Source organism: Nannobrachium achirus (assembly GCF_963921795.1).
Source record: "Nannobrachium achirus genome assembly, chromosome: 5".
Lineage (NCBI taxonomy): Eukaryota > Metazoa > Chordata > Actinopteri > Myctophiformes > Myctophidae > Nannobrachium > Nannobrachium achirus.
Genome location: NC_137814.1, coordinates 48,614,138 through 48,641,418, shown reverse-complemented (window position 1 = coordinate 48,641,418; position 27,281 = coordinate 48,614,138). Strand labels below are relative to the sequence as shown.

The 27,281-nt window shown below is 42.1% G+C and overlaps 1 protein-coding gene across 1 annotated transcript; it reads left to right on the top strand.

Moving 5' to 3' along the window:
* Positions 1-1,648: 1,648 nt before the first annotated feature.
* On the top strand, positions 1,649-13,872 carry LOC308285137 (putative serine protease K12H4.7; the record flags this gene model as incomplete). The annotated part of the gene is made up of 10 exons (XM_080725854.1): positions 1,649-2,830; positions 6,957-7,085; positions 7,339-7,520; positions 7,750-7,982; positions 8,886-9,021; positions 11,038-11,143; positions 11,693-11,897; positions 12,264-12,354; positions 12,496-12,698; positions 13,556-13,872. The coding sequence occupies 10 exons, from the start codon at positions 1,649-1,651 to the stop codon at positions 13,663-13,665; spliced, it is 2,577 nt and encodes an 858-aa protein (XP_080581980.1). The 3' UTR covers positions 13,666-13,872.
* Between the last annotated feature and the right edge of the window lie 13,409 nt (positions 13,873-27,281).

Sequence of the window (27,281 nt, the reverse complement as noted above, 5' to 3'; positions counted from 1 at the left end):
GGGCGCTGCGCTTCTGGAGCCGCCTGGACAGCAGGGTCGGCGACGCGTCGATCAGTTGTGTGAACATAATCGGCACCCGATTGTGCATTGAAGATGGAAGGTTTAGGAGGATTGTTCAAGTGAGCTGAATCAAACTCGTTCACGCCATGGCCAGAGCCCTAGAGTTGCGTCACTCCCGTTCACTTCATGGGGCCAGGTCTTCTACGCACACATCTATTGGCGTATAGTGACAAACGGCGAACCGGAAGTTTACAAAATGCATTGAAGTCTATGAGGTGTAAAGTGACAATGAACCACGTGACCAGCGCTGTTTCTGACCCCGCGGTGACACCACTCTCTGATTATACTGCTCTGGCCATGGCCAAGCATGCCTGCAGGGAGAAAAAAAAGAGGAGAAACCGATCGCTAACGGTCTGTTTGAGCGACCGTCATGTTTCAGGGTTTATGGATTATAAACTATCAGGTAAGGCTATGTTTTACAACCATTTATACAGCGATCTGTCTGTGTTGTTGTTGTTGTTGTTACTTTTGGCACTGAATTGAAATGATGTTGTACTGTCTGAAACAGAAAGCGGACTGGTATCTGCTTGCTGGATTGCTATAGTGTGTGTGTGTGTGTGTGTGTGTGTGTGTGTGTGTGTGTGTGGGGACATCACGATAGTTTTTCACTTCGACGTGCTGTGTTAGTTGTGTGAACATATCGGCAATGTTTTACAACCATTTATACAGCGATCTGTCTGTGTGTTGTTGTTACTTTTTTTTTGTCTGAGAAGGGTAGAGAGAGGTTTTGAATGTTGTACTGAAACAGACAGCGGACCACCCAGCTGATTGGCTGGCACACACACACACACACACACACACACACACACACACACACACACACACACACACACACTAGCACGCCCACACACAAGCCACGGCTTTCTGGTTACCCGTCTCGCTCTCATTGTATAAGGTTTCAGGTTTCTGAGAAGAGGTTTTTCTTTTTGGACAATTTAATGATGTTTAATTTCATGTGAGGCTGTGCACTTTTGTTTAATGTTGTAAAAAACACTGTCAGACTTTGAGGAAGTGTATCATATGTTGTGAGAGGCTGGATAAGGCTGAGATCTTTTGTGTACAGTATGTACAGTAAAAGACGTCCAGAAGACGTCTGGCACCGACATCCCCAGGGGAAAAGACGTTCTGAGGACGTTTAGCAGGGAGTGAGTTAAGACGATGCAAGTATTAGTCCGTACATTTAGAGCAGAACAAAAAAACAGAGAAAAGAAAGAAGAAAAGACAATTGGAACTTGCTGTGCTAGATCTATTTTTTAGAGAGGCAAAGCGGCTGATTAGCTCTGCTACAGTATGCAAAGCAGCTCAACAACATGTGACATCACATCTGTCAGCATGTGAAGAGCCACCACTTTTTCCACCTATGCATCCTTATTTTTTTCAACCGGAGCCCCTGCCATGCTTGTCACAGCCACAGAGGGCAGAGAGCAGGTCGCCTCCCTGTATAGAGACATTGACATTGACAGCACATGAAGGACTGCGAGGAGAGTCTCCAGCAGGAGAGGAGAAGCAGCCAGCTACGACCGCCGCAGCTGCAGCAGTACCTTTTGGATTGAGCACCAGGACGAGTCATGGAGAGGAGGAGTCAGCGATGACACCAGCAGTGCAACCTGGTTTACCTGAGCAAAGCCGAAGCAACCGCAGTCTACACAAGAGAAAGGTGATGATGACTACAGCGAGAAGAGCTACTGACCACCGCAGCAAGGACAGCAGTGATGACAGCAGACGTAGCAGTGATGACAACATCCGCAGAGCTGCTGACCGCCGCAGTGAGGAGAGAAGACACAGCGGTGACCACAGAGGACATTGGCGTGCCCGCCATGCTGGCAGGAAGTGCACAGACTGTCTACCGGACGACACCAGCCCGGCAGAGGAAGATTCTATGGAGTCTCGAGTGGACAGTGACAGTGACAGCGACAGAGACAATGACAGTGACCTTGAAGAGCAGAGAAACCTTTTTGAGACTTTGATCGCTATTGGCAAAAAGTTGAAGAGACACCAAGCACAGTGTGTCCGCTTGACTAAAAAACTGAGTCAGCTTTCAGCGGCAGAAACTGAGCTAACAATGACTTTTGATGACATTTTGTGGAAGATTAAGAAGTCAGGTGTTCACCGAAGAAGTATGGCTGAGGAGAGTCAAAATCTAATGAACCCTCAGGAGACGAGGAAACGGAGAAGAACAGATGACGACCACTGCCACACTACCAAGCGTGTCATCAGAAGAGCGAACAGACCGCAGAGCAGAAGTCCTGAGCCCAGGAGACAGGAGGTTGAGAGCATGTCTCAATACGCTGTGAAACAAGCACCAGTGTTTCTCGGAGAACCGAATCTGGACTATAAGCCGTTGTCAAGCATGGAGGTTCAACACATTGAGTGTCATTTGCCAAATCTTGACGAAGGTGCCTGCGGATGGCTCACCAAGTTAGAGAAGCTTGTCTTGGATATTCCATTAGCGATGGGTGATTTTAAGAGGCTAGTTACACGTGCTACTGGACCCACTGGAGAACAGGTGTTGACTGACATCTTGACCGAAGCAGGACTTACTCAATTTATTGAAAATGGAGAGTACGACGCAGTCCCTTTCGCCGAGCACAGGGGTGTGCTGGGCCGCGCTCTTAGTGTCCACTATCCGTGGAATAAGACGTTTGACTCTGTAGTCATTGACCCACTGCGAGAGGATGAGGATCCCAATAACTACATTTCCAGAGTGTACGAACAGTGGGCAGATTTGACAGGGAGAAATGCCACCCGGAGCGACATGGATGAAGCCATGGTTAGGACTAAGATTGAAAAGGGTCTACCTGAAGCGATGCTATCTGAACTTGAGCTTATATGGAACCGCTCTGCAATGAACATTAAATCCTATACGAAACAGGTGGCACACACTGTGAATTTAGTCCGAAAGAGAGATGCCAACGAGAAGTTGCAGGCTATGACTATAAAAAGGAAGTTGCAAGAAGCCCAACTGGCAGAAATCATGGAGAAACGACGACAACAAGAAGGAAGTCAGCCATTGCCATGCGCTGAGCCTGTCAACTACCCGCCCACCGGACAAGTGGTGCCGCAGTATGCAACAGTTCCGGATGATGCTTATCGAACAAACCAGTTCCAGAGACTGCAACAGATCCCATCGTATTATGCAGGCTGCTACACCTGTGGAGCGATGACCCATTTCACAAGAGATTGTGTAGCTGCAAGTCCATTCCGACAGCAGCAGAGACGACGAGGGAAATTGAAAGCACCCTGTTATATTTGTCACAAGAGAACGCATTTTTGGAGACAGTGCAACCGGAAAGAGGAACAGCGTCTGCCTTGGAGATTAGTTGCCCAACAGAAGGAGATGGAGCCAACAGTTGGCCATCATCAAATGGGTCTATTTTTCCGACAGAATTCAAACAATTGGAGAGACGTTGACTTTGGTGGCCTACGATGGAGAGAACCAGCCGGAGGAGAAGATGCCACTGTGATAATGGATCCAACTCACGTAGCGGAGCCTGGTACCGATGGACGAGACGTGGAAAGTCTAATTATGCTCTAAGAGAAGATGAGAGGAGCACTCTATGCCCCTGTCAGAAGAAGTGCCACACCCCTTTTTCCTGAAAGAAGAAAGATGACAGTTCCTTGCCACGCCCCAGTGTCACTTTTGACACAACCATGCCATCTAAAGCCCCCTTTCAGTGCTATTCGGTGGCACGTGTGTCCTTCACACTCTATCCCTATGCTCTATCTAATCTCTAACTCTTTCTTTCTATCTTTTGCTCAGTGAAGTATGGCCAAAGCACAGGTGCATATTTTTGTGTGCATTTTGTACATGAAGAAAAAAAGAAGATCTACATTTTCACGTTTTTCCCTTTTTAAGTTTAAGAAAAGACATTCATGTTGCGTTTAGTCTCAGGAAAAGACATTTATGAAGTGTGTGTCTATGATGTTACAGGTACAATTCCGAAAATTCCCCTACAATCATGGCAGATAACATTTTGGCCATGCCCAAAAAAAGGTGGATAGGGAATACTTGTTTCTAGTTCGGTGTGTATGAATTTTACCATGTCTGGCTTACTTTTGCATTCATGAATGTATTATTCATCGGCATCCTACTACAGGCGGTGATCCAAACTACATTGGATTATTATGTTCCTGTAACAGTAATGGACCCCCATAGCTCCAATACATTAGGTCAATATAGTTGATTGTATCAGTGAGTTGGTTTTATTTAGCTTTGTTCGAATACTTTGATGTTCTAAATTGTGTTGTAGTTGTTTCACTGCCCAGAGGGGACAGCCAACTGCTATACAATTTGACCATCTTATTATGTGTTTTTATTAAGATGATACTTGAGATGATGATCATGTTTTTATTCAATATTTTTTGGGGTTGATTTGTTTGGGTTTAGTTAAGTAATCTTGATAGTCTAATTGTACTATAGTTTTTACTGCCCACAGAGACAGTGAACTGTGTTACAATCAGATTAACCTGGAGTTTAACACGGATGGATGGATGGAATCGTTTTTTGGAAGAATGTAACTTTAAGCTGTAATATGTAGGTAGACCAGTGGTTATCATGTGTGTCTGATCAGTTGGGTGTCGAAATATATTGTCTATATTTCGAAGAGGGGATGTGAAGTATATCTGATCAGACAATAACGCATAATAATTCAGCATAATATCAACTTGTATAATTTAGTGTAAAAAGTGAACAAATGGCTACTTTGAGATCGAACCAAGACAGTGGCTCCTTCAAAGAGGACATTCTTCGGGTTTAATTGCCTTGGTCCTTTTGTGTCAGGAATGACCTCCTGGAGATCTAAAAATAGTTGACTACAGATAAGGGTTTGTGGGGAGTCATAAAGACAGTGACTCCAGGCCATACTGTAGGCGGATTAGGGCGTCAACAGAGCAGCTGTTAAAAGCTTGTCTTGTCTTATCTAGGAACACATTTTAAAATACAGGGTAACCTTATACTAGTTAAATAATCGATAAGTTGGTGAAATGTGGTTAAACACACAGTTGAGTTAATCATATCCTATCTGTGATGATTCTGTGACATTCAAGAAGAGACTACATGCTGATCTTGTCTTCTTGACATACAGTAATTCTTAAACTGTAGTACCTTTGGCATTTAAGGTTTACTTTCTTTAAACTGTAAGATGCAAGCACATGTTTTAAGGTCTTAGGTTTATATACGTGAGACATATACACATTGAACATTAAAGTAGACATTATGTTAAGAGACATTTACATTACATTTGCTTGGAGTTAAAAATAGTGAACCAAGGAGTAGGTCATAAACTGTGCCTGCCTCCCCCATGCCCACAGGCAGCGGAAAACTACAGGGCATCACCAAGCCAAATCTTTTGTTAGATCGGAGACAGCTGATTAGATGACCTAGGGGTTTCTGACCCCTCCTCTGATTCTCCCCCAATGCTTGTAAATGTTTATAAGGTGATAGCGAAATGTAACTTGGGAGAGAGAAGCCCGCAAACGGCGGAGGACTGTTGGGAAAAGCTGGGAGCTCCCGCTCCAGCTACTATGGAAACTGACCAATACTCTGTCAATAAATGGACCAAGGAACAACACTGCTGTCTTCATCTTTCCTCTCAAGTCCTTCCTGGACCTTATAGAAATTCAGTCTAATCAAGAAGTCTAAATAGGAGCTATTCCCCAGAAACTACAGAATGGTACCAAAACCCTGGTTTACAACAAGTATTTGTTGGTTGTAGGGACAAGTACTATAGTACTATACCAGACAGGTATTATAGTCTGGTTGCCCCTGCAGGTCAGCCAGACTATAGTACTTGTCTAACTTTATTCTTTTCATATTTCAAGCTTTCCATCTTCTATTCTTCTTTCCAACAGTTTGGTGACACACACTTGGGCCATACTTTATTGGTTCATTTTGCTAAGAGATACATTACACATTAATTATATAGTATATTAATATAGTTTAATTTATGTAAATGTATATAAAATTAACTTTCTCCAATGACTTAACTTTAAAATGTAACTTTTCCTAAATATGGAGATGACCTACATCATAGACCACATGAGACCCACACAGTATGTTCATATATAGACGCCACTCCCAAGGGAAGACAGACAATGCACCCACTGCACACAATTGTATTGGAAACAGAGCTACACTTTCTAAACACCTGCCCACTATACCAAGACATCAGAGACACATTTTCCCACAGATTATACACGCTCAAGATGAGTTTGAAAACATGACTGATGACAAAAGGAGAAATAAAACAATGTGCAAACAGCAGCAAGATTTGTGAACTGAATTGAATACAACCACCCTAAGGACTACAAACCTCTCTAGATCCTATACTGCACATATAAACAGAGCTGCTAACACATTTTATATCTGAGCCTTTTTTGTATACTATTTAAGATTGCTTTGAAAAAAGGGACTGCAAAAGATTGCTGCTTAAAGCTTTATACCTTGTATAACATCTAACAGATAAACAAGTGCCTACTGCCTACTGTAAGGAGTAGGGACCACTACCCTGACTAAGAATAGACCAGGGACCACTGTTGTGTTGGGTGTGTCTATAATGCATTATTATTATCAGCTTATTTGATGTATGTTTATAGTTAGAAGAAATCAAATACATAAAACCCTTTATAACACTTGTTCCTCAACCAAGTGTAACCAAGGTTCCAATTCCCTTTTCTGTGGAAGTTCCAGTAACTGCTGTCAACTACGTGTCATCAGGTCAGGTGTGATGACATACTATACACTACAGTGCAGGAAGAACAAACAGTCACATGATCATATGATACTAAATCACATGCATTTGTTTCACTTTCACAGTATCAGTATGGCTCTCACATGGTGTAGAGCATTTCTGTGCAATTCAACCTTTTTCTTGTTATTTCTCTGTGTTCTTTGCGAGGGCCGCTTCAAAGGCTTTAGGAAATTTGATGAGGTGGAGGTTCTTGACAGAGGGGCAGACGTTAAGGAGCAATGGTTCACCCAAAAACTGGATCACTTTAATGGTGCAGACCACCGAGTATGGAAGCAAGTAAGTATGTCTGTTTGTCTGTCTCTCTCTCTCTCTCTCTGTGTGTGTCTCTCTCTCTCTCTGTGCGTGCGTGCGTGCGTGCGTGCGTGCGTGCGTGCGTGCGTGCGTGCGTGCGTGCGTGCGAGCGTGCGTGCGTGCGAGCGTGCGAGGGAGAGACACATTCTGACTGTCTGCCATTGACAGACACGTCATGCAGAATTACCATATTTAGTACCCTTGAATACTAACCCACATTCTCTCCTTTGCACCCCAGAGGTACTTTGTAAATGACCGGTTCCACCAGGCGGGTGGTCCGGTGTTTCTGATGATAGCTGGAGAGGCCCCAGCCAGCGCGGGGTGGATGGAGAGCGGCACCTGGCTCACCTACGCCCAGAAACTAGGAGCTCTGTGTCTGATGCTGGAGCACCGCTTCTATGGAGAGAGTCACCCCACAGTGTAGGTATCACAATCACTACTAGTCTACTACTGTGTCCTAAATGATTTTGTGCATTTATAAAACACCTTTATCCAATGTGCATTATTTATAATCCTTGCAACGGGATAATGGTTGCAAGTAGTTGCGACTAGTTGCATTGATGTGTACTGGCCTGACTGGGGGAGGACTTAAATATGCACTTTGGACCACTAAATAGATTATACTGGTCTTCCTCCTGTCTCCATTCAGTGACCTGAGCACCGATAGCCTGCAATTCCTCAGCAGTCGCCAGGCATTGACCGACTTGGCTCAATTCCGCATGGTCATGGCAGAGAGTCTGGGGTTGACCCAGATGAAGTGGGTGGCATTCGGTGGCTCGTACCCAGGTTCCCTGGCTGCCTGGTTCAGGCTTAAGTACCCTCAGCTGGTCCATGCTGCTGTGGCCACCAGCGCACCCATTCATGCTACAGTTAACTTCCCAGGTAGGATGAAACATAATTATGTGACACAATATGCTGCCAGAGACTGACTGACAGGCTCAAACACAAACCTATAGCCTTAAGATTTACACTTCATTCCAAAATAGATGGTATACTCAACTGTACGTTGAGTATACCATCAACCTATACCAGGGGTCTTCAACGTTTTCAGGCCAAGGACCCCTTAGTTGAGAGAGAGATGAAGCGGGGACCCCCACCACCTTTGCATAGATTCCATAGTTTCATCGTTTGACAGCACAATCATCAGTGTATTTTGGATTCATGTCGATGTGTGTTTTCAGGTATTTAACCACTTGAACTGTCAATACTTAATACCTTGACCTTTCACTCTGTACTTAGTCTGCTCTTCTTCCCCTCTACACCAAACCTTTTTGCCAAAAATAGCCGATCTACAAGCTCACAACGCCTCGCAGCGCAAGGCGTTGTGAGCTTGTATATCTGCTATTTTTGGCTAAAGTTCTCAGAATATGGACGCTATAGGGTTCAAGTGGTTAATATAAAAAAGGAGAAAAAAGTTTCTATCACACAAAGATTTGGTGGACCCCCTGTAGTAAGTCTGAGGACCCCCTATAGGGGTCCCGACCTGGATCCCCTGTTGAAGACCCTTGACCTACCATCTGTATAGGTTGAGCTTTATTGGATCATTTACATACTGTAGCTGACAGAAGACTGAGTCATACTTCTTAAATGCATGATTTTAAAACCGTCTAGATTTGTCCTTTTTAAGATTAACCCACATTTAAGCGTTTTAGTTGTTTATTGTTTATTCTTCTTTCTTTGATCCATCTGTAGGCTATTGTATGTATGTCTACGGGTCTCTCTTTGTTCTTTGTGTCCCTCAGTTTCTCTCTCATCTGCTTCACACTCTGTCCTGTGTTTTGTCAGAGTATTTGGAAGTGGTCTGGCGTTCTTTAGCCTCCGAAAATGTAGAGTGCCCCCTACTGGTGAAAAAGGCTTCTGACACCCTTCTGGAGCGCCTCGGAGACCCTGAGGCCTGGGACAACATCACCAAAGACTTCAGGTACAGGAACATCTCCACTAAAAACTCCAGTTTCTTATTAATACTAATGCAATGCAAACTCTGTTCTGCCTAGTGCTTAATCTGTGGGGGAACAAGGGGGAACATGTTCCCCCACCTCTTTGATTGGATCTGTCACCTATTTGATTGGATCCGGTGGATCCGGCACCTATTTGATTGGATCCGTTTTTTGTTCAATTTCTTTTCGTTTTTTCTGATGTGGTGTTTCATAGGTGACAGTGAAACACAATAGACAAGCTATATACACATACATGGTGTCATAGAATTTTGTTAACAATACAAATATCTATATATTTTTTATTATGCCAGTTATTCAGTTTTATCATTCCAAATTGATAGATTGACTACCAGTGTTCTGTTGGGCCACATGTGCCAAATGTTGCTGCTAATTTTATACTGGGTTCGTACATTTAGGTATATATACATACATACAGTACAGTATACACATTAGTGCAAGTAGAATATTTCCAAACTCCAATCAAGGGTGTTTATATTTACAGTTTTGTTTTGTGTCCTTTAAGGTGAGACATGGCAGGTGAAAACATGTAAAAATTCAAAATTTTAAAAAATGAGATTATTTAATATTTTGCTTCCTAAACATGCCTTCTTTCAAACTAATGCAAAATTAACGTTCAAAATACTCATATAGATGTTCATTTCATATGTGAAGGTGCCGAGTTAACAGCATTTGTTTTCATACATTTTTCATAAAATATAGATATATATAGACAATAAAAAATAAATAAAAGATAAATCAAAGAAACATGGCCCCCTCACGTATTAGGCGGGCAGTATGAGTCACCAGAACCGAGGACAGGTATTTTTGATGAATCTAACATGATTAAAATGGAGTTTGAAGTTACAATTGGTTTCAATGGGATGGAGGTGTGTCCGATCTTTAAAGGCCGTTTTCTCAAAATGTGTTTTTCCTCATACTTAGGAACATAAATCTCCACTTCAGTTGCACCCACATACACCAAACCTTCCAGTTCTATTCTTATCTATATCCTGAAGATATTTACAGAGGGGTTTGTTGATATATCATTCATAGCCTGTTTTACATCACATTTTGTCACTAAAAACATGGCGAAAATTGGGTTTTTATGCCTGTTGACACTATTTTCTGATTTATGGAATGATACAAATAGATATCAAAAATCCCCTCTGTAATTTGTTAAGTCTCTAATATGTCAAGAAAATGAAACAATAATTTTGAACCTGGTTGTATCCAATCTTCAGATTTATGTACCTGAAAAGTATGCAAATTAGCCATTATTAGCGCATATAATGCCTAATTTGCATATCTAATGATGTAATTTCAGAAAACTTGTAATATAAAAAGTCTTAGTCTTAATGTAAGTAATCAACTGGAGAAGTTTCATTGTGATAGCTATTAGTTAACTTTTTTACCCTATTCACCTGTAGTGTCTCACCTTAATGCAGTGGTTCTCAACCTTTTCAGGCCGCGACCCCCAAAATAATCGTATTTTAACTGGGGACCCCCCAGCCTACAAGCACTATGAGTTGAGGTATTACATTTTGTATAACACAATTCTATTGTGAAAATAGCAGATCTACATGCTCTTGCTCACAACGCCTCACAGTGCAAGGCGTTGTGAGCATGTAGATTGGCTATTTTCACAATTTCTGCCTCTAATATTTGATAATTTGGCCGGTGTATCATTTGTCATTTTAGAGGTGTTAAAAAATGTTCACTTTAGAAATGTGCAGATACCCAGTCTATACACTTAAACTTTATGTTGGTTTGTTTACTTGAGTGAGAAAACAATGTTGCACATTAAGTTAATCATCTGGGGACCCCCCAAAATAATTTGGGAATCCCCATGGGGGTCCCGACCCACAGCTTGAGAACCACTGCTTTAGCTCTCTGACGGCCTCAGGGGAAAGAAACTCTGGCTGAGTCTTTCTTGAGCCTCAGGCTTGGCGACACCTCAGTCCACATCGGTGTTCCTCACTCTGCTCTTTTCCCTGGGCCAGACTGTGCTCCAAGCAGCGCCCGTCAGACATGGACTCAGCCTACCTCCAGGAGATACTGGCCGGTAACTTCATGGAAGTGGTCCAATACAACCAAGACAACATAGGGGTGGGCCACATGGAAAAAAAATGATGATAAGGATTCTTTTCAGCCAATTATCACGATCACGATAATTATCACGATCACGATAATTATCACGATGCTAGTTTTTAGGATTATTAAACACATGATAATTCATTATATTATATGATTATTAATTAAACGATCACACACACACACACACACGCACACACACAGTCACTATTGGTTCTTCTTGAGAGTAGAAATCCCCTTTGTTTCCTACAACAAAGAAATATTATTTCAAAAGATTTGCAAAAATAAATGACGAATAAGATCCAAGTCAAACCATTTTCAAAATAATTTTCACCCAAAGAATATATCCATGAATGTAAAATACGACAAAGAAATGCCAAATCTACAAGCTCACAACATGTACTGTAGTAAGCTTGTAGATCAGCTATTCAACTATTCTTGAAATAGGGCATACACTGTAAGTGATTCAGTCATAATGTGTGTTTTTTACATTTTCCTCGCAAATTTCTCTCGGGTGCGCAGTTTGGGAAGCAGTGATGTGAGCCCAGTGTTGTGCCATTGCAGGGTGTGGTAGGGTCCAAAATCACCATCAAGGTGCTGTGTGGAATGATGGCTGACGGCTCACTGGGGGGACCCTACGACCGCTACGTGGCCGTGGCACGCCTCATGATGGACGCCTTCCAGATGAGGTGCCTGAACGCCGTCTACGATGACTACCTTACATACATGGCCAGCACGTCCTGGGATGGACGTGCCGGGGCAAGGGGAGGTAGGTGTTTATGAGGGGGTGGGCTGCTGGCTGCTGCATGCATGAGTTTTAAGTTTTATCATATTTGAGTCTGTGTATTTTTCGGCCATTTGAATACTGCTTTTATATCCGAGAAAAGAAAATCGGAATTACAGTCCAAACGTTCCGTATTCTGCATTTGAATGTACCATCTTAGAACTGAAAATCGGTAAAATCGTTCGGTTTTCTGAATACTGTTTAGGAATGGTTAAACAAAACTCAGAAATGGGTAATATAGTCCGAAAAATACATGGACCCCTATCGTTGTTAGTTTTTTTTGTTGTTGTCTTGGGTATGAATTGTGTGTGTGTGTGTGTGTGTGCGTGCATGCATGCGTCCGTGTTTCAGAGAGACAGTGGGTCTACCAAACCTGCACTGAGTTTGGTTTCTACCAGAGCACGGATTCACCGAACCAGCCCTTTCATGGCTTTCCTCTGCCGTGAGTACATTAAACTGTGTGCATGTACAGTATCATCGTGTGATGGTGATATATATATATACTGTATATAAACACCATTAACTAACAGCACTTTCCATGTCATCTCTACCACATGTTAGTAATTATGCTGTTTATGTCCAGGTACTACGTCAAGCAGTGTGCACACTTGTACAATGTGAGTGCCGAGAGACTGGCAGAGGCGGTGAACCAGACCAACGAGTACTATGGCAGCTACAACATCAACTCCACCAGGATAGTCTTCCCCAACGGCTCCATCGACCCCTGGCACGCCCTGGGCATCACCCGCGACATCACTCCTGATCTTCCCGCGGTCTACATTAAAGGTAGTAGTGCAGCGGATAACAGAAATATTTTGGGAAAATCAAAAAGTGTGAAAGATCTGTACTGTATTCTGTAATGTATTTTTGAAATGTAAAACATTTAATAAATAAAGCCTTAGGCCCGGTCCGGGCACCTAGGCTACAGTGTAGCCTGACAGTGCGTTGTGGGTTCAAGTCCCGATCCCAACGGCCTTTGCTGTCCATTTCCTGTCATCCTACTTTCCTATAAATAAAAACATTTATAAAATTGATTCAAAAACACGCCATAAGTGAAGCCGATAACGGCAACATTTTGGGAGAATTGTTCAAATGGTAATAGAAGCGGGAAATTGGTACAAATCATCTTTGGAGAACATTCTTCGATTTAGGAAACCGTGCCACTCGTAAATCAACGATAGCAGCCATTGTTTTCAAGATGGCCCACCAAAATTAGACTGTTTTTGCATTTCAGCATAGCGAGATCAATCACCAAATGGCATGTTTAATGTATGTTTAAGTTATGTTAAAAAAGTTTCAAAACCATGTCATGAGGACCCCACACTCTGAGGACCCCTGGCCTAGGAGTCAATGTTGAAGACCCCTGTGGTGCAGTTGACATACCCAGGGATGCCAGGTTGAAAGTGGTTAAATATCCAGCACGTTTAGTATTATACCCAAAAAGGGAGTCATACATGGTTAGTTAACATGACCTTGAGTGGATCAATGCCTCAAAAGGCCAGAGCTCGCACAGCGCTTTCTTCTGTTCGTAGTTTTGGTAATACAAGCATAGAGCTTTATAAGAACACTAGTAGTAGTTTTCACTGCATAGCCATGTTTTATACCTCTTTCATTTACTTTCCTCCATCTCTCTTGTGATCCAGGGACAGCCCATTGTGCAAACATGTTACCTGCAAGAAGCCAGGACCTTCCTCAGCTTACCAAGGCTCGGGACCACATCTTCATACTCCTTCAGCAATGGTTGAAACAATGACCTCTGATAGACTAGCCAACCGGGCACTAGATGTTTGCCCAGTTGGCTGGAATCAGGCTTCTGCTTTTGTGTGAGCATCGCAAGGATTGTTGTTTTGCCTAGAAAAGGCTCTACAGGTACTTTTTCTAATGTATGTGAGGCTATCTATTTTGTACTGATGAATTATAGAGATTTCTATTTGTTTTGTTTACCATTCAGATTAATACGTATGGCCCTAGATTTTATTTTATAATTTAATTTCTCTTTTTGAATGTCCCAACTTTTGGGAATTAAGCTGTTCTGGGGATGCAAATAATTACCCAGAACATACATAGTGGGCTTTCTTCTAACTCACTGTCAATAATTAAATAAGGTGAGTGCTTCAAAATGTATTTTATGAATACAATTATCCTAGATCATTTTTGACAAATGTTGGATTTTAACAAATGCTGGTTGCTGCTCATGACCTTGTGTGGAACTTTGTGAACTGCAATGTTTTGCCCGATCATTAATCCAATACTGCTCTGTATCCTATGGCCAATACATACTATCATATATTTTATAATAATTTGAGTGTCCGTGTGAGGAGTCATACATAATTCCAACCAATATACAAAAATTAAGCTGCTTTGCTTATTTATATGAAGAAGAAAACATCTATGTGCATTATGTGATGTCGTAATTATGTGCTTTCCCCCTCTTTAAAGCAGTCACTCACTATGACATTTTCTGATTCAACAAATGGCTTATAGGTTTTGTCCAGAAGAGGGCAGCAGTGTGCCATCATTCAGTGGACAGACCAAGTTACTCTTAAAGTATCCCTGAATTATCATTCAACAACCATGATTTAGGTCCACAAGCTCACAATGCTTCACTGCTGTGAGCTTGTGGATCAGCTATTTTTACAATGTTTGTATCTTTATTACGTTACGTATAACATTTGACAATGTGCAATTAGAAATGTTTTAAAAGTCATTAAATTGTCACTTTTTGTGCAATGTCCTCCATTTACTGTATGTTGATTTGTTTACTGTTCACTGAGAACACAATGTTTCATCATCTGGGGACCCCCCCCAAAAATATATTTTTTATTGCTTAAAGGTTACAGTTAAGCGGTAACCTTAAAAATAAAAATAAATAGTGCACCCCTCAGAGCACATGTCTCCACCAGGCCTGCAAAATTTGGAAAGCAGTCATAATTGAATATGAAATCTTGATCACATGACTCCAGAGATGATGCAGATAATGCCTATTTGTGATTGTATTACATACATTTAATTAAATATCTGAGCTACATAAATGTTCATCAACATTTGACTTCATCCATTAGTAGACTGGGATCAGTTCACTCTACAGGTGCGTGTGTGTCTAAATGACTGGATCTGAACAGTAAATAGAAACCAGTCTTTGGAAGCTTGTAACACCAGGTTTAATCACTTAACACCTAGCATATCGGATATAGGTATGTACAGTACAGTTCATTATAACTGAGAGCGGAAAAAAGCTCATCTGTGATGGTTGTGAGTTAGACACGCTAATTTTGAACATTTTGAAATTTGGTTGCCAGTAATCTTTTGGAATCAATCAGGAATGAGTTGAACATTCAAACTGAATCTGAGGCCCCGTTTAGACGGAGATGGTTTCTATAGAAAACGTCAAAATAAAATGTCAGATAATGCCTTCTGTTTAGACAACAACAGCGTGTTCCCTTCCAGGGTAGAAATCTTTGAAGACGCTCTAGCTCCCGTCTCATCTGAACATGAAAAACACAGGAAACGACAATACATGTGATGTCATCATGGCTCACATGCAGACCATAGACATAGAAAGGTAGATGCCTCCTCTGGCTCTGGCGTTGGTAAAAAAGTATATATGCAATTTTTATGGAATTCTTCCGCGTGTGTCACAGTGTGTCCGCCAATCCTTTTTTTACCAGGCGCTCCAATGAACTGCAGCGGAGGAAGAGGTATCTAGCTTTTTATATCTATGATGCAGACTACGTGCAGCCACGTTACCAGGTGAATGTAAACAGGGAAGTACAACAGCGTCACTCGTCTATATGTGCGTCACCGCCACCTAGCGACATGGCATGTACACTACAGCGGTGACAAAAGTGTCAATGCAATGAGACCTCACTGTTTTCTCTAGAAACCGTTGTCGTCTAAACGGGTCCTGAATCTCATTGTTTTGGAAACACCAGGTTCTTCTTCAGAGTGTTGATGACACCAGGGATCTGTGACTCCTCGTTCTCTTTCATCTGCCTCTGGCTGACCTCCTTGATGACATTATTGAGAATGAGCTGGATTTCATCACCCCTGTAACACATGCGCGTGCGTGCACACACACGCACGCACAAACACACGCATGCACATGCACACACACATGAATAGATTGATCAGTGGTGATGTAAACAGGGCATCAGGCCTACTTGCAGTAGGAGTGCAAAGTGAACCGCATGAACCCTACTGTCTCTATTCTGGAGTTGAACATTAGGCAAAAGAAAATACATTTTCATTATTTTAGCGTGACACCATTGTGTGACAGTATAAAATAAAGTGGTTAATCAGACTAAATGTAGTCGATTATAAATATGAATGGAAAGCTTCAGACTAACATGCAGCAATGGAGGCATTTAAGTGGTCAGAAGTTAACATTCCTTAATAATATATTCATATAGTTTATATTCATGTTTATGTTGTGTTTCATAATTCTTAATTATGTGAGTTACCTGAGACGGCCATCAGTCAGATGTTTGCACACAGACTGGGTGAAATAGCTTCCATTAGCGTCTCTCCATGTTTCATGATCCTCCTTGTTTGCTATGGCGACCAGGAAATCTTCTTCCATGGACTCTTCTTCAGGCAGATCTCCCTCCTCCAGGCCAGCCTCTAGTAAGAACACTTTGGGTTTGTTCTCCAGGTCAGGACAGTTCTCTACGTTGAAAGGTGTAGTTATATCTTTAATGGAGAGGATCATCTCCCCATCAGTCCCTACAACACCACCCGTGGCTCCATCACCACCGATGTAACAAACAAAGGCATCTGTGTGCTGTAGAGGTTCCTCTAGATGAAGGTCAGTGAACTTCTCGTCCTTAAAGGACCATTCCTGTACATCGAACTGCTGTAGTTCAGCGATGTTCAAAGAAGAGATGCATTCCAGGGTTTTCTTCATTTGACTACCTGTTTGGTTTTTATAAATCAACACCCTGAAGCCCCGATAGGCGAAAAACAGTCCCACTTTATCTGCAGGGAGGAAAACAAACACACCTTCAGTCATTAACCACTTTGAACTTGATTTCCGCATTATATTATAGGTTTAAGAATGAATGAACGAATGAAACATTAACAGTATACACACACACTCCTGTGAAAAAAACAAAACAATCAGAGCAGAGTATGGCGGTATTTGTCACAGTATCCACACAACATTCATACCAGCATCCTTGACTGGGTGAGGTCGTACATCTCCATTCACAAGCTTCTCATTGACAATGATCAAACAGAGACCTTTACGTTCACTGTTCAACTCATACTGCTCCTCCTAAAAACACCAGAGACACATTAGAGTTAGAAACAAATACACAATAATACACTACAATGTCTGCTACACAACTAATCATAACGCACTGCATGTACAGTATTACTATGAGCTGTTATGGAAACTAAACAACTTATGACTAGCACTGTTAAATAACAAAATATTTTTGTGATTGTTTCACTACTTTTACTTACATGGTCTTTTAACTCCTTCAGTCGGCCTGAATCGGGTGAAAAAAGAGATTAAAATTGTAATTCTTTATGACATTTTTATAAAAGGTTTATTTGTAAAATTAGTTTTACAAAATGTATGGATTATGGAATAGAGCACTGGTCCCCAAACAATGGGTCAGGAACCTATAGGCCGGGGACCCATTTTTATGGGTCACGAGTAGCTTTTTTTCTCCAACGTTTTCTACATTTAGTTTTTAACTATTATTAAAAAACATCCATAAATGAATCAATCAAAGAAATCCCATGACAGAATTGCTTAAAATTGTGCTCATGTGTTGTGCTGTTGAAACTTCTTTTCCTTTTGGCTATTCCCTTCAGGTGTCACCACAGCCAATCATCTGCCTCCATCTCACCCTGTCCTCTGCCTCCTCTTCTTTCACACCGACTAACTTCCTCTTTCACAACATCCATAAATCTCCTCTTTGGTCTTCATCTAGGCCTCCCATCATGCCTGGAAGTTCCAACCTCAGCATCCTTCTTCTGATATACTCACTATCCCTCCTCTGTACATGTCCAAACCATCTCAATCTGGACTCTCTGGCTTTATCTCCAAAACATCTGACATGCGCTGTCCCTCTAATACAGTATGTGACTGTGTTATGGTCCGATGAAAGTAAATTTTGCTAGGAGATGTAGTCGGCCCTTGGGTATTTTAATATTTTCTATTGTGGCCCCCTTTGAAAAACGTTTGGACACCCTTGCCCTAAGTACTTCTTTACCTCTCTACTCCCTGTAACCTCACTGTTCCACTTGGGTTCCTCTCATTCACACACACATGTACAGTATTCAGTCTTGCTGCGGCTAACCTTCATTCCTTTCCTTTCCAGGGCATACCTCCACCTTTCCTCTATATTTTGTAATTCTGGCAATGTTATGACATTTCTATGCCTCTTGTCCAGTTCTCAATCTTTTTGGGCCCTATTTTGAGTGGCGTTTTATGCCTATATGACTAATCTTATACAGGCTAAATAAAAAAAAATAATGAAATTCTCTCACCTTGTTTCTTTGCATTTTGGAAATCCTCGTTGGTGTAGTAGCTTCCACCGTTCTTCTCCACCATCTTATTGATTTTCTCCAGCAGCTCTGTGACTTGAGAGGGATCTTCAGTTTTGTTGTTGAAAACATGATAAAAACCACTATACTTGCTTAGTAATTCTTGTAGTTTTGGATACTTCACAAATTCTTCAACAGAAAGCTGGTCAAGCTGGTCACCATGTGTGAAGAGAATCATGGTGTATTCATTTGACTTTTGTCCAAATGCTTCCTGAGTCATTTTCAAACTTATCTCCTCCTCATCAGTGAATCTTCCCATTCGGATCACAACCAGGAATGCATGGGGACCAGGAGCAGCACGAGAAATACATTTTCTGATCTCTCTAAGGTTTTCGTCTTCGCTGAACCCGGTGTCAAAAAAGCCTGGAGTGTCAATAACAGAAACCTTTCTACCATCCACTTTACGACTGAGCTTCTTGCAGCTCTTTGTCTGAGATTCTGGTGAACACTTGGATTCAAACACCTTTGAACCCAGGATGGTGTTTGCACTGGCACTCTTTCCAGCTCCAGTTTTCCCAACCATCACAATCCGAATTTCATCTTCATCTATGAATGAGTAAAGACAGACAGACAGACAGACAGACAGACAGACAGACAGACAGACAGACAGACAGACAGACAGACAGACAGACAGACAGACAAGATCATCAGTACTTGAATTCATCATTTAAGTGTTAATCGTTTTACAGCAACAGATTGACAGGTTAATTATTGCATAATTTTAAGTTTAGAAGGCTATCACTCTCACTAGAATTATCATTGTATGTTGTAATATTTTAGATAGCTAACTACTGGCATGTGACAGTAGACCTAGTCACCATTGTTTGAAAGTTACTCAATCAAATTATTGGTTAACCTAGCCAGATGGCGTGATGATGTAAAGCCGATTTGAATATCAGTTCATCCATAAAACAAAGCACCACCAACCTTCATTCAATGGCCTCGACATCTCTGAAACACAAGAGAGACATACTTGAGGGACTTCATAACAAAAGCATGTTATTAAATCATTGCTTTATCGTACTGGCCTAGGCAAAACACATAACAGCATAACATCTGTTTTGCAGACTATGGTGGCTCGTTTGGGACAACCAAGGCATGGATGTGTGTGTAATGACAACAGATTCATGATCATGGATTTTATACATGCGCACCGCACCGCACCGCACCACACCACACCGCACCACACCACACCAAACCACACCTCTCTCTTACCTAAATCTTGTTCTTGGTCTTTGCCTGGTTGTGTAAAAGTAAAAATGTGAGACAGAGGTTGGTCAGAGTGGTGACATTGTTGATACATACTGTACTGTCGATAGTTAAATAGTCTTATTTAACTATCATTTAACTTACCAGTTTTTTTCAGATTTTCCCAGTAGACATATCCCAGTATTGATGCCAGCAAGATGATAATGACTGTAATCACAATCGCTGCCTTCCCTCCTGCAGTTAGTCCACTCTCCTTCACTGTGTGAATAATGATATAACAATATTGATGAATTATAGTCATAACCTCTTAAACACTGTGAGTAATGACACAACTGCTGTCAACATTCTACAATGAAATCATTCAAATCAACAGTATAGTGTTCAGATGAATTAACGTTTACATTAATACAAGTTCATGCATATTAATTATTATAGTATTAACTAGAAAGATGCAATTCTGGGAAATTGCAAGTGTGGTTGCTGTGACGCGAGTCACAAGGAATCCTCTGGGAATCGAATTCCGTCTTAACATTGTGTCCCTTTCATTCCATATAATAAGGGTATCTCTATCTGTCAGTCCTTGTCCCTATTTGAGCGGTGCTGACCGTTCCTATATCTGGCTTTGTCTATTTGTCCCATGTCTGTCTATGTACATTTTGGCCAAGGTCACAATGGCCAAGCTTCGCAGTGCACTTAATGAAATAGCACTGCTCACTTCACACTGGGTGTGTGATTTTTGCCCATTATATGGAATATCCCTGATGTCATGCATGCTGCCCATATATGGGGATCTCTGTATCCATCAGTCCTTGTTTCTTTTATGCCCATATATGGAGATCCCTGGTGTCATCTATATTAAGCCCACATCTTGGGAGTAGCAAAATAAAGTTTATCCGGAAATAAAGTCGGACAAGTATAGTCTGGTTGCCAACCACACTCATTAATACCTGGCAGCAGTGGCGTAGCCAAGGGTGGGCCTGGATAGGCCTATGCCCACCCATTTCGTTTTTGTGCCCACCCAAAAAGAACAAAGTAATTTGCGGTGCGATGCGGCAATGCGTGGCTACAGTAGGAAGCAAAGAAAGACACCACAGTTTGATTTGATCATAGCCCAGTCAATTATGAAGCGATTTCTGTATATTCTGTGTACTGTGTCCCTGTAAATATTTAAATGTTCGCTTATTTAACGAGCGATGGAAACATTCGTTACCTGGGATGTCATAGCGTGCCTCAACAGTGTGGTTGAAGCGTGGTAGATGAACTCTGCAGGTCACGTTTCCTGTTCCTCTCACTGTCACGTTGCTCTGGACGGCATGACAGCGAGAAGAAGCGCTGTCTGTCGCTGAGCATTCAGCAGGGAGGTTGTTTCGCTCACTGTCCTGCCAAGACACCTCGGGTTGTGGATACCAGCAGCCAGAATCACACGTCAACCTTAAGCCATTGTGTTCTGATCCAATGACTGAAATCACTGGCTTAGACACTCTCCCTGCAACAACAAATACAAATGATTGTCTCACTCTGTCTGTCTGTCTGTCTGTCTGTCTGTCTGTCTATCTGTCTGTCTGTCTGTCTGTCCGTCCGTCAGGAAAACGTAACATTCTGCAATAATCTCAGCAATAAATAGTCTCTGGGCAACTGATTTTCCCCTGTGGGATTATGAAGGTAATACCTACCGATCTATCTATCTATCTGTCTGTCTGTCTGTCTGTCTGTCTGTCTGTCTGTCTGTCTGTCTGTCTGTCTATCTGATTTTTTTTTAGAACCACTGGGCTAGTGAATATGATGTTGGCTTTGTACATTCCACACAGGAGACCCAGGTTCGAATCATGTGGGTGACATGGTGGGGGAGGTCAAAAGAGGGGTGAGTGTAGCAGAGTGGCTCACAGAGCCCCTGCCTGAGTCTATAATTCCCCTTTGGGCTAGTGGATAAGATGTTGGCATTCCAAGTAGGAGACCTGAGGTCAAATCCCCTCGTGATGTGCTATGTTGTGAGCATGTACGTCGGCTATTTTTAGATGTTTGATGTGGGATGTTTGGATGTTTTACTATCCTTACCAACAAGTAGCTGGATCATACTACGTCTGCCGCGCAGGCCCGGAGCAATACATGCGTAGTTTCCCTCGTCTGAGAGCTGCACCCTGTCCAGCTTCAGTGAGATGTTTCCACGAGGAAGCTCATCGTGGAACAGGGACGTCCTCTTCTTGTACCGCGGGTTCAGAACATTCGCAGGTTGCACAACTCCATGTTGGAAGATGTTCACATATTCTGGCCTCAGGTCATGTCTGCTCCACTCCACTGTATCCTTGGCCATGCTGACAGGTGGTTCAATGTGACACGGAAGGATCACATTATCTCCCACTATGGCCAGCACGGGCTGAGATGATCCGATCACCTGAGAGTCTCCTTTAAACAGAATAGGGGATTGAATGAGCAGAGATGCAGATGATCATGACTCTGTGATTGACTATTGACTACAAGTGTGTATGAATGAAAGAAAGGAACGCTGCAAAGATTAAAGACTTAGTTGGACTTTATACTTGACAGGTGCACCTTGTGTTGCTGTATGGCACTAGATGGGTGGGGGGGGGGGGGGGGGGGGGGGGTGTTGTTCAGTCGCCTAAACATTTTGCATACATGTCTTCCATTCATTATTTAAAAAAAATGGATAATGTTTTTTTCAGACAGCGCACACGTATGTGCCTTTAGTAGTAGGTCAGTTTTATTCTCTCCAGTTCAGCCGATAGCTTGTTGAGATCCTGATCATTTCTGGCCTTCGCTAATGTTTGGTGTCTTTCCTCAGCCAGCCGGACTACCTCCCCACGCAGCTCAAACCTTCTGTCAAGGACAAGGCCTGAGGACTCTGCTATCATTCAGCTTGTGTAGCTTGGAGCTTGGAACACTATTTGGAGAATAGTGTTTCACCCGGGTCATATGTCTGGGCACACCTCCAGCACCCACGTTACCGTGTCATCGTCCATAGACAGCAGGCACAAGCATCGTCCACAAGCATGCATCCCATTAGGAGCCCCATACATGGGGCACTCCAGAATTACATGGTCTGCTGTCTGTTCCTCTGCGCCACACTTGCAGGCCGCACTAGGGGTCAAGCACCATCTATGCATGGATGATATGCTAATAATGATGCCTCAGACAGACCACACTTCCTCTTCTTGAGGTTCCAATTCCCTTTTCTGGGAAAGTTTCAGTAACTGCCGTCAATTACATTGGCGTGGGAGTATGTCGATACTGACGTGTCGTCTCAGGTCACTAGACCATTGAGTGAACTCTTTCTCAACCCATGGTCCATGACCTGTCATTTTCTCATGTCTCATGTCATTTTCTGGCTCGAGCTTTGTCTTGAACATAGTCTTCAGGTATGCCAGCATGAATACTAATGTCAGAGTAATACCTTTTTATAAAAAAAACTACTGTCACACAGTCATATGCCTGGTTACAGTTAGAGTACTCTCGTGTAGCCAGACAACTATTCCGCAATCTCCGAATGCTATATAGAGTGGTTACATGTCTCCATTCCGACATGTCTCCTTTCCAACATGTGTCCTTTCCGACACTAACCCTATCTCTAACCCAAAGTGTTGCCACTCCGACAATAAGAAGTCAATGTCGGAGTGGCGACATGTCGGAATGGAGATAGTTTACCATATAGTCTGGAACTACATTTCCCAAACAGCAAGTATCGGAAGTAGCCACTGCTGCATGCACTGAACTGTAGTCCCATTGGAAACATAACAGACACACTAGAACAGACAGAGTCATTCGAGCGGCATAAATTCTTGTTATGCATGTATAGTTTAGGAAAACATTTGAAAACATCATGGAAGTAACACCAACAACCCCAGAGAAAGACGAAATAACGCCCTGAAAAAATGCGTCACATCCGCTTTATCTTGCACGTATCGTTTGAATTTCTGTCTCCCAGACTGTATGCCGGGAGCATTTGAAAATCGCGTGAGGCAACAGTCTGGTCACGCAAGACTATAGTTAGAGTAACCCCCAAAACTTTGCCGGATTACTTGTCGCACAATTTTGGCGGCACACACTCGATTCATGTCAAATCGACCGGGTTCATTGGGAATCATGTGCTTGCATTTTGCTAAGAGATAGTTGTTGTTGAGATAATTTATTAGTGAAGTTGTAGGCTACTAAACGTACCTGTGACAGATGTGTCCCAACAGCTGGTCCATAACAGCAAGAACATGTGGAGATAAATCCACATCCATGAGTTCACACCACTGACTCTGACTTGGAAGGAAAACGACGAGATCGCCATGACTTCTTGCTCCTTTTGTTGTATGGAGAACTACTTTGCTTTTTGCAGATGTGACTGATAGTCATTCCTTCTGAGGGCAGCATTTCAAATCAGCAAGAGTAGGAGGCGTGTTCAGGTGTGGGAGGCGGGTTCAATGGAATTTAGAATTTTTCAGCATCAGCAATATTGCTCTGCTCCAGCTTTGCTGGTGTGACAACTCCTGGACGCTATTGGCGAGACGTCAAGGGTTGAGTCTTTGTTGTTACTCCAATTCTCAATTCCCCCATGTAGCCCCTCCCTGGCCACTACCGATTGGTTGTGGGTATTATGAGCCACATCTATAGCTTGGTGTCATGTGGTCAAAGGGAATTCCCTGTGAGTGGTAAAGACATTTTGTCATAATGGAGAAACATTCAGCAGAATAGCGTATCTATAAGTTCACAATGTCGCAGCATGACTTTCATGAGCTTTCAGATCAGCAAATCAGGGATTTTGTGTAGATGGAAATATAAAAGGACCACGTATAGAATAGTTTTTCAGGCCAAGGACCCCTTAGCTGAGAAAGAGATGAAGCAGGAACCCCCACAGCCACTACATTTGTATAAAATTGAGTTGCAAATTAAACTCATTCATAGATTAGCTTCATAGACCTGTTTGACAGCACTGAGAATTAATATTCTTTATTTGTTTACATATATTTTATTCTTATGTTGGAGTCATGCTAATGTGTTTTTTCAGACATTATCCCTCAATACTTTGTCTGCTCTTTTTCCCCTCTACACCAAACCAATTCACCAAATATAGCTGATCTACAAGTATATTGCCTATTTTTAAAAACGCAGATCTACAGTACAAGCCCACACATTGTGGTGTGTTGTTGGCTTGTAACTGTTATTTTCTGCAAATGTTATACCCCCAGAATGAGGTCCTTTTATACAAAGATTAGGGGTCCCGGACCCCCTGTTTAAGACCACTGGTAAACAGTAGTTAAGTCGTTAACCCAGGGGTTGACACTAAGGTCTCACTTACTTGCCTGTTGGGCAAGTACATGTCATGTTCTACTTGCCCAAAGGTCATGCCCACTTACCCAAAAGGTAAATCGGCCATTATAAAATTATAGGTACATTTTTGTATAATTACGTTCAATTTAACACTTATAGGGCTGTATTGTGGGGTCATGACATAAAAAAAATGTGTTTCCTGATTTCAATTGCACCAAAAAATAAATAAATAAATAACATTCAACATTCAGTATTATTTCTGTAATCTGTAGTTTTTTTTTTGAATAATTCACTCTTTGTCAATTCCCACCCCCTGTCGTTCTGTTACTAAGTGGGACACAAAAGTATTCCCTCCATCCACTCCCATTGTAAAAAAAAATAGATTTTTCATAGCCTCATATTGCAGAAAAAAATCTATGTGATATTAATTAAGAGAGAGAGAGAAACTTGCCCTGACCAGGAAATTGAGGAAGTATAGCTTTTGACATTCACTTTATGCATGCGCATATACCCTCTAGGAATACTCTGTTACAAGTAAAGGTCTGCAATTCAAAATGTGAGTAAAAGTACAAAAGTAGACAGTATATAATAATATCATATAGGCCTATTTTATATATAATTATACGAATGTGAGGAGTCATACATAATTCCAACCAATATACAAAATGTATCTGTTTTGCTTTCTATTTACACGAAGAAAGAAATCTATGTCCAATTGTCCATTATGTCGAAATTATGTGCTTAATTCCCAGATCACAACACCAGAGGCAGCTCCACTAATCATCATCAACGTAGATTTAACACTAAACAAGGCTCTAACTCGTTCTCCTGCTACACCATCAACATGTGGAACGCCCTTCCACAAGCCCTAAAGGAGAGCAAATCCCTAGCCTCCTTCAAAATTGGTATGAAAAGTCACCTTCAGACAGCTGCTACCCGTGACTTGTAAATAGACTAAGCCCCCATGCCCCCCCCCCCCCTTTTTCTTTTTTTTCTGCCTTTGTATTTGATGTTATGCTTCTGAAACTGATATTATCCTAGATAAAGTACTATGTTCTATCCGTCTGTCTTTCAATGTTCGATACTTAAAGTGTGGTTCCTGTGGAAATAAGCCTCGGCTTTCTAGGATCTCCTTTTAGTTGACCTTGTACCAGTGATTTGTACTATGAAACTGTACTTTTTTCTATTGCAAACTTCTAATAAATTCTTCAATCAATCAATCAATCGCTCATTAGGACATTTTCAACAAATGGGCTTATAGGTTTTGTCCAGAAGAGGGCAGCAGTGTGCCTCACACAGCCCATCATTCAGTGGACACAGAACAGTTATCTCCTTTTGACTCCTCAAGTATCCCTGAAATGGAACCACTTTTAAATGATCATTCTGATTTAGCTTCTGAATTCTTGTAATCACAATGGGCTACAAAAATATGATATGACTCGTCTTTTTTGTTGTTTTGAGATTTAAAAGCCCTAGAAAAGCGCCATAAAACTAGATGGCCAATTATTGCAAATAGGCTACTTGCCGCAACCACACCTGTTTCAATATAGACCGTATGCCTACTGATTCTAGCTGTTTGCGTTGAAATGATGAAGAATGGTTGGGTAGACAAAATGTGAAAATGGTTTAGTAGCCTAATAGTAGGCTCTATCATTTATTTCACCCCTAATTAATCAGCCCGGGGCTTAGTGTTTATACAGTCAATGGTTTATATATAGTTTAGTCTATCAGTTTTATCCAGAAGCCTATCACTGTGATCTCGGTGGCGCACGGCATTGGTGTTGTTGATGACAATAACTGATATCACCACTTATTAGCTTCAACAGAAAGGGAGGGGGCGGGTAGGTTTGGGCACACACGCGCACACACACACACACACACACACACACACACACACACACACACACACACACACACACACACACACACACACACACACACACACACACTGTCGACCGCTGCAAGTGCTGAGCGTGGGACGCACAAATCTGAGCTGCGCGCTCTCTCTCTCTCTCTCTCTCTCTCTCTCTCTCTCTCTCTCTCTCTCTCTCCCCCTCGAGAGACTGAAGAGCCTTATCTCTCCTAACAGTGAGGCGCTCACTCACTCTCATCTCTCAACCAATGATGTGAAAATCGGGGACGGAAACGCTTTGTGTCAGATCAGATGCGTAAAGTTGTCATCGCTTCATTGCTCGCCAGTGTCGATCATCATCATCATCATCATCACATCAAGCATTCATTGATCCGGAGGAGTCCCCACCACCAAGCTATACAGCAGTGTGTAGGCTGATCACAACGGATCTATACCTGGAGGAGTGACTGAGATGCGGCAAC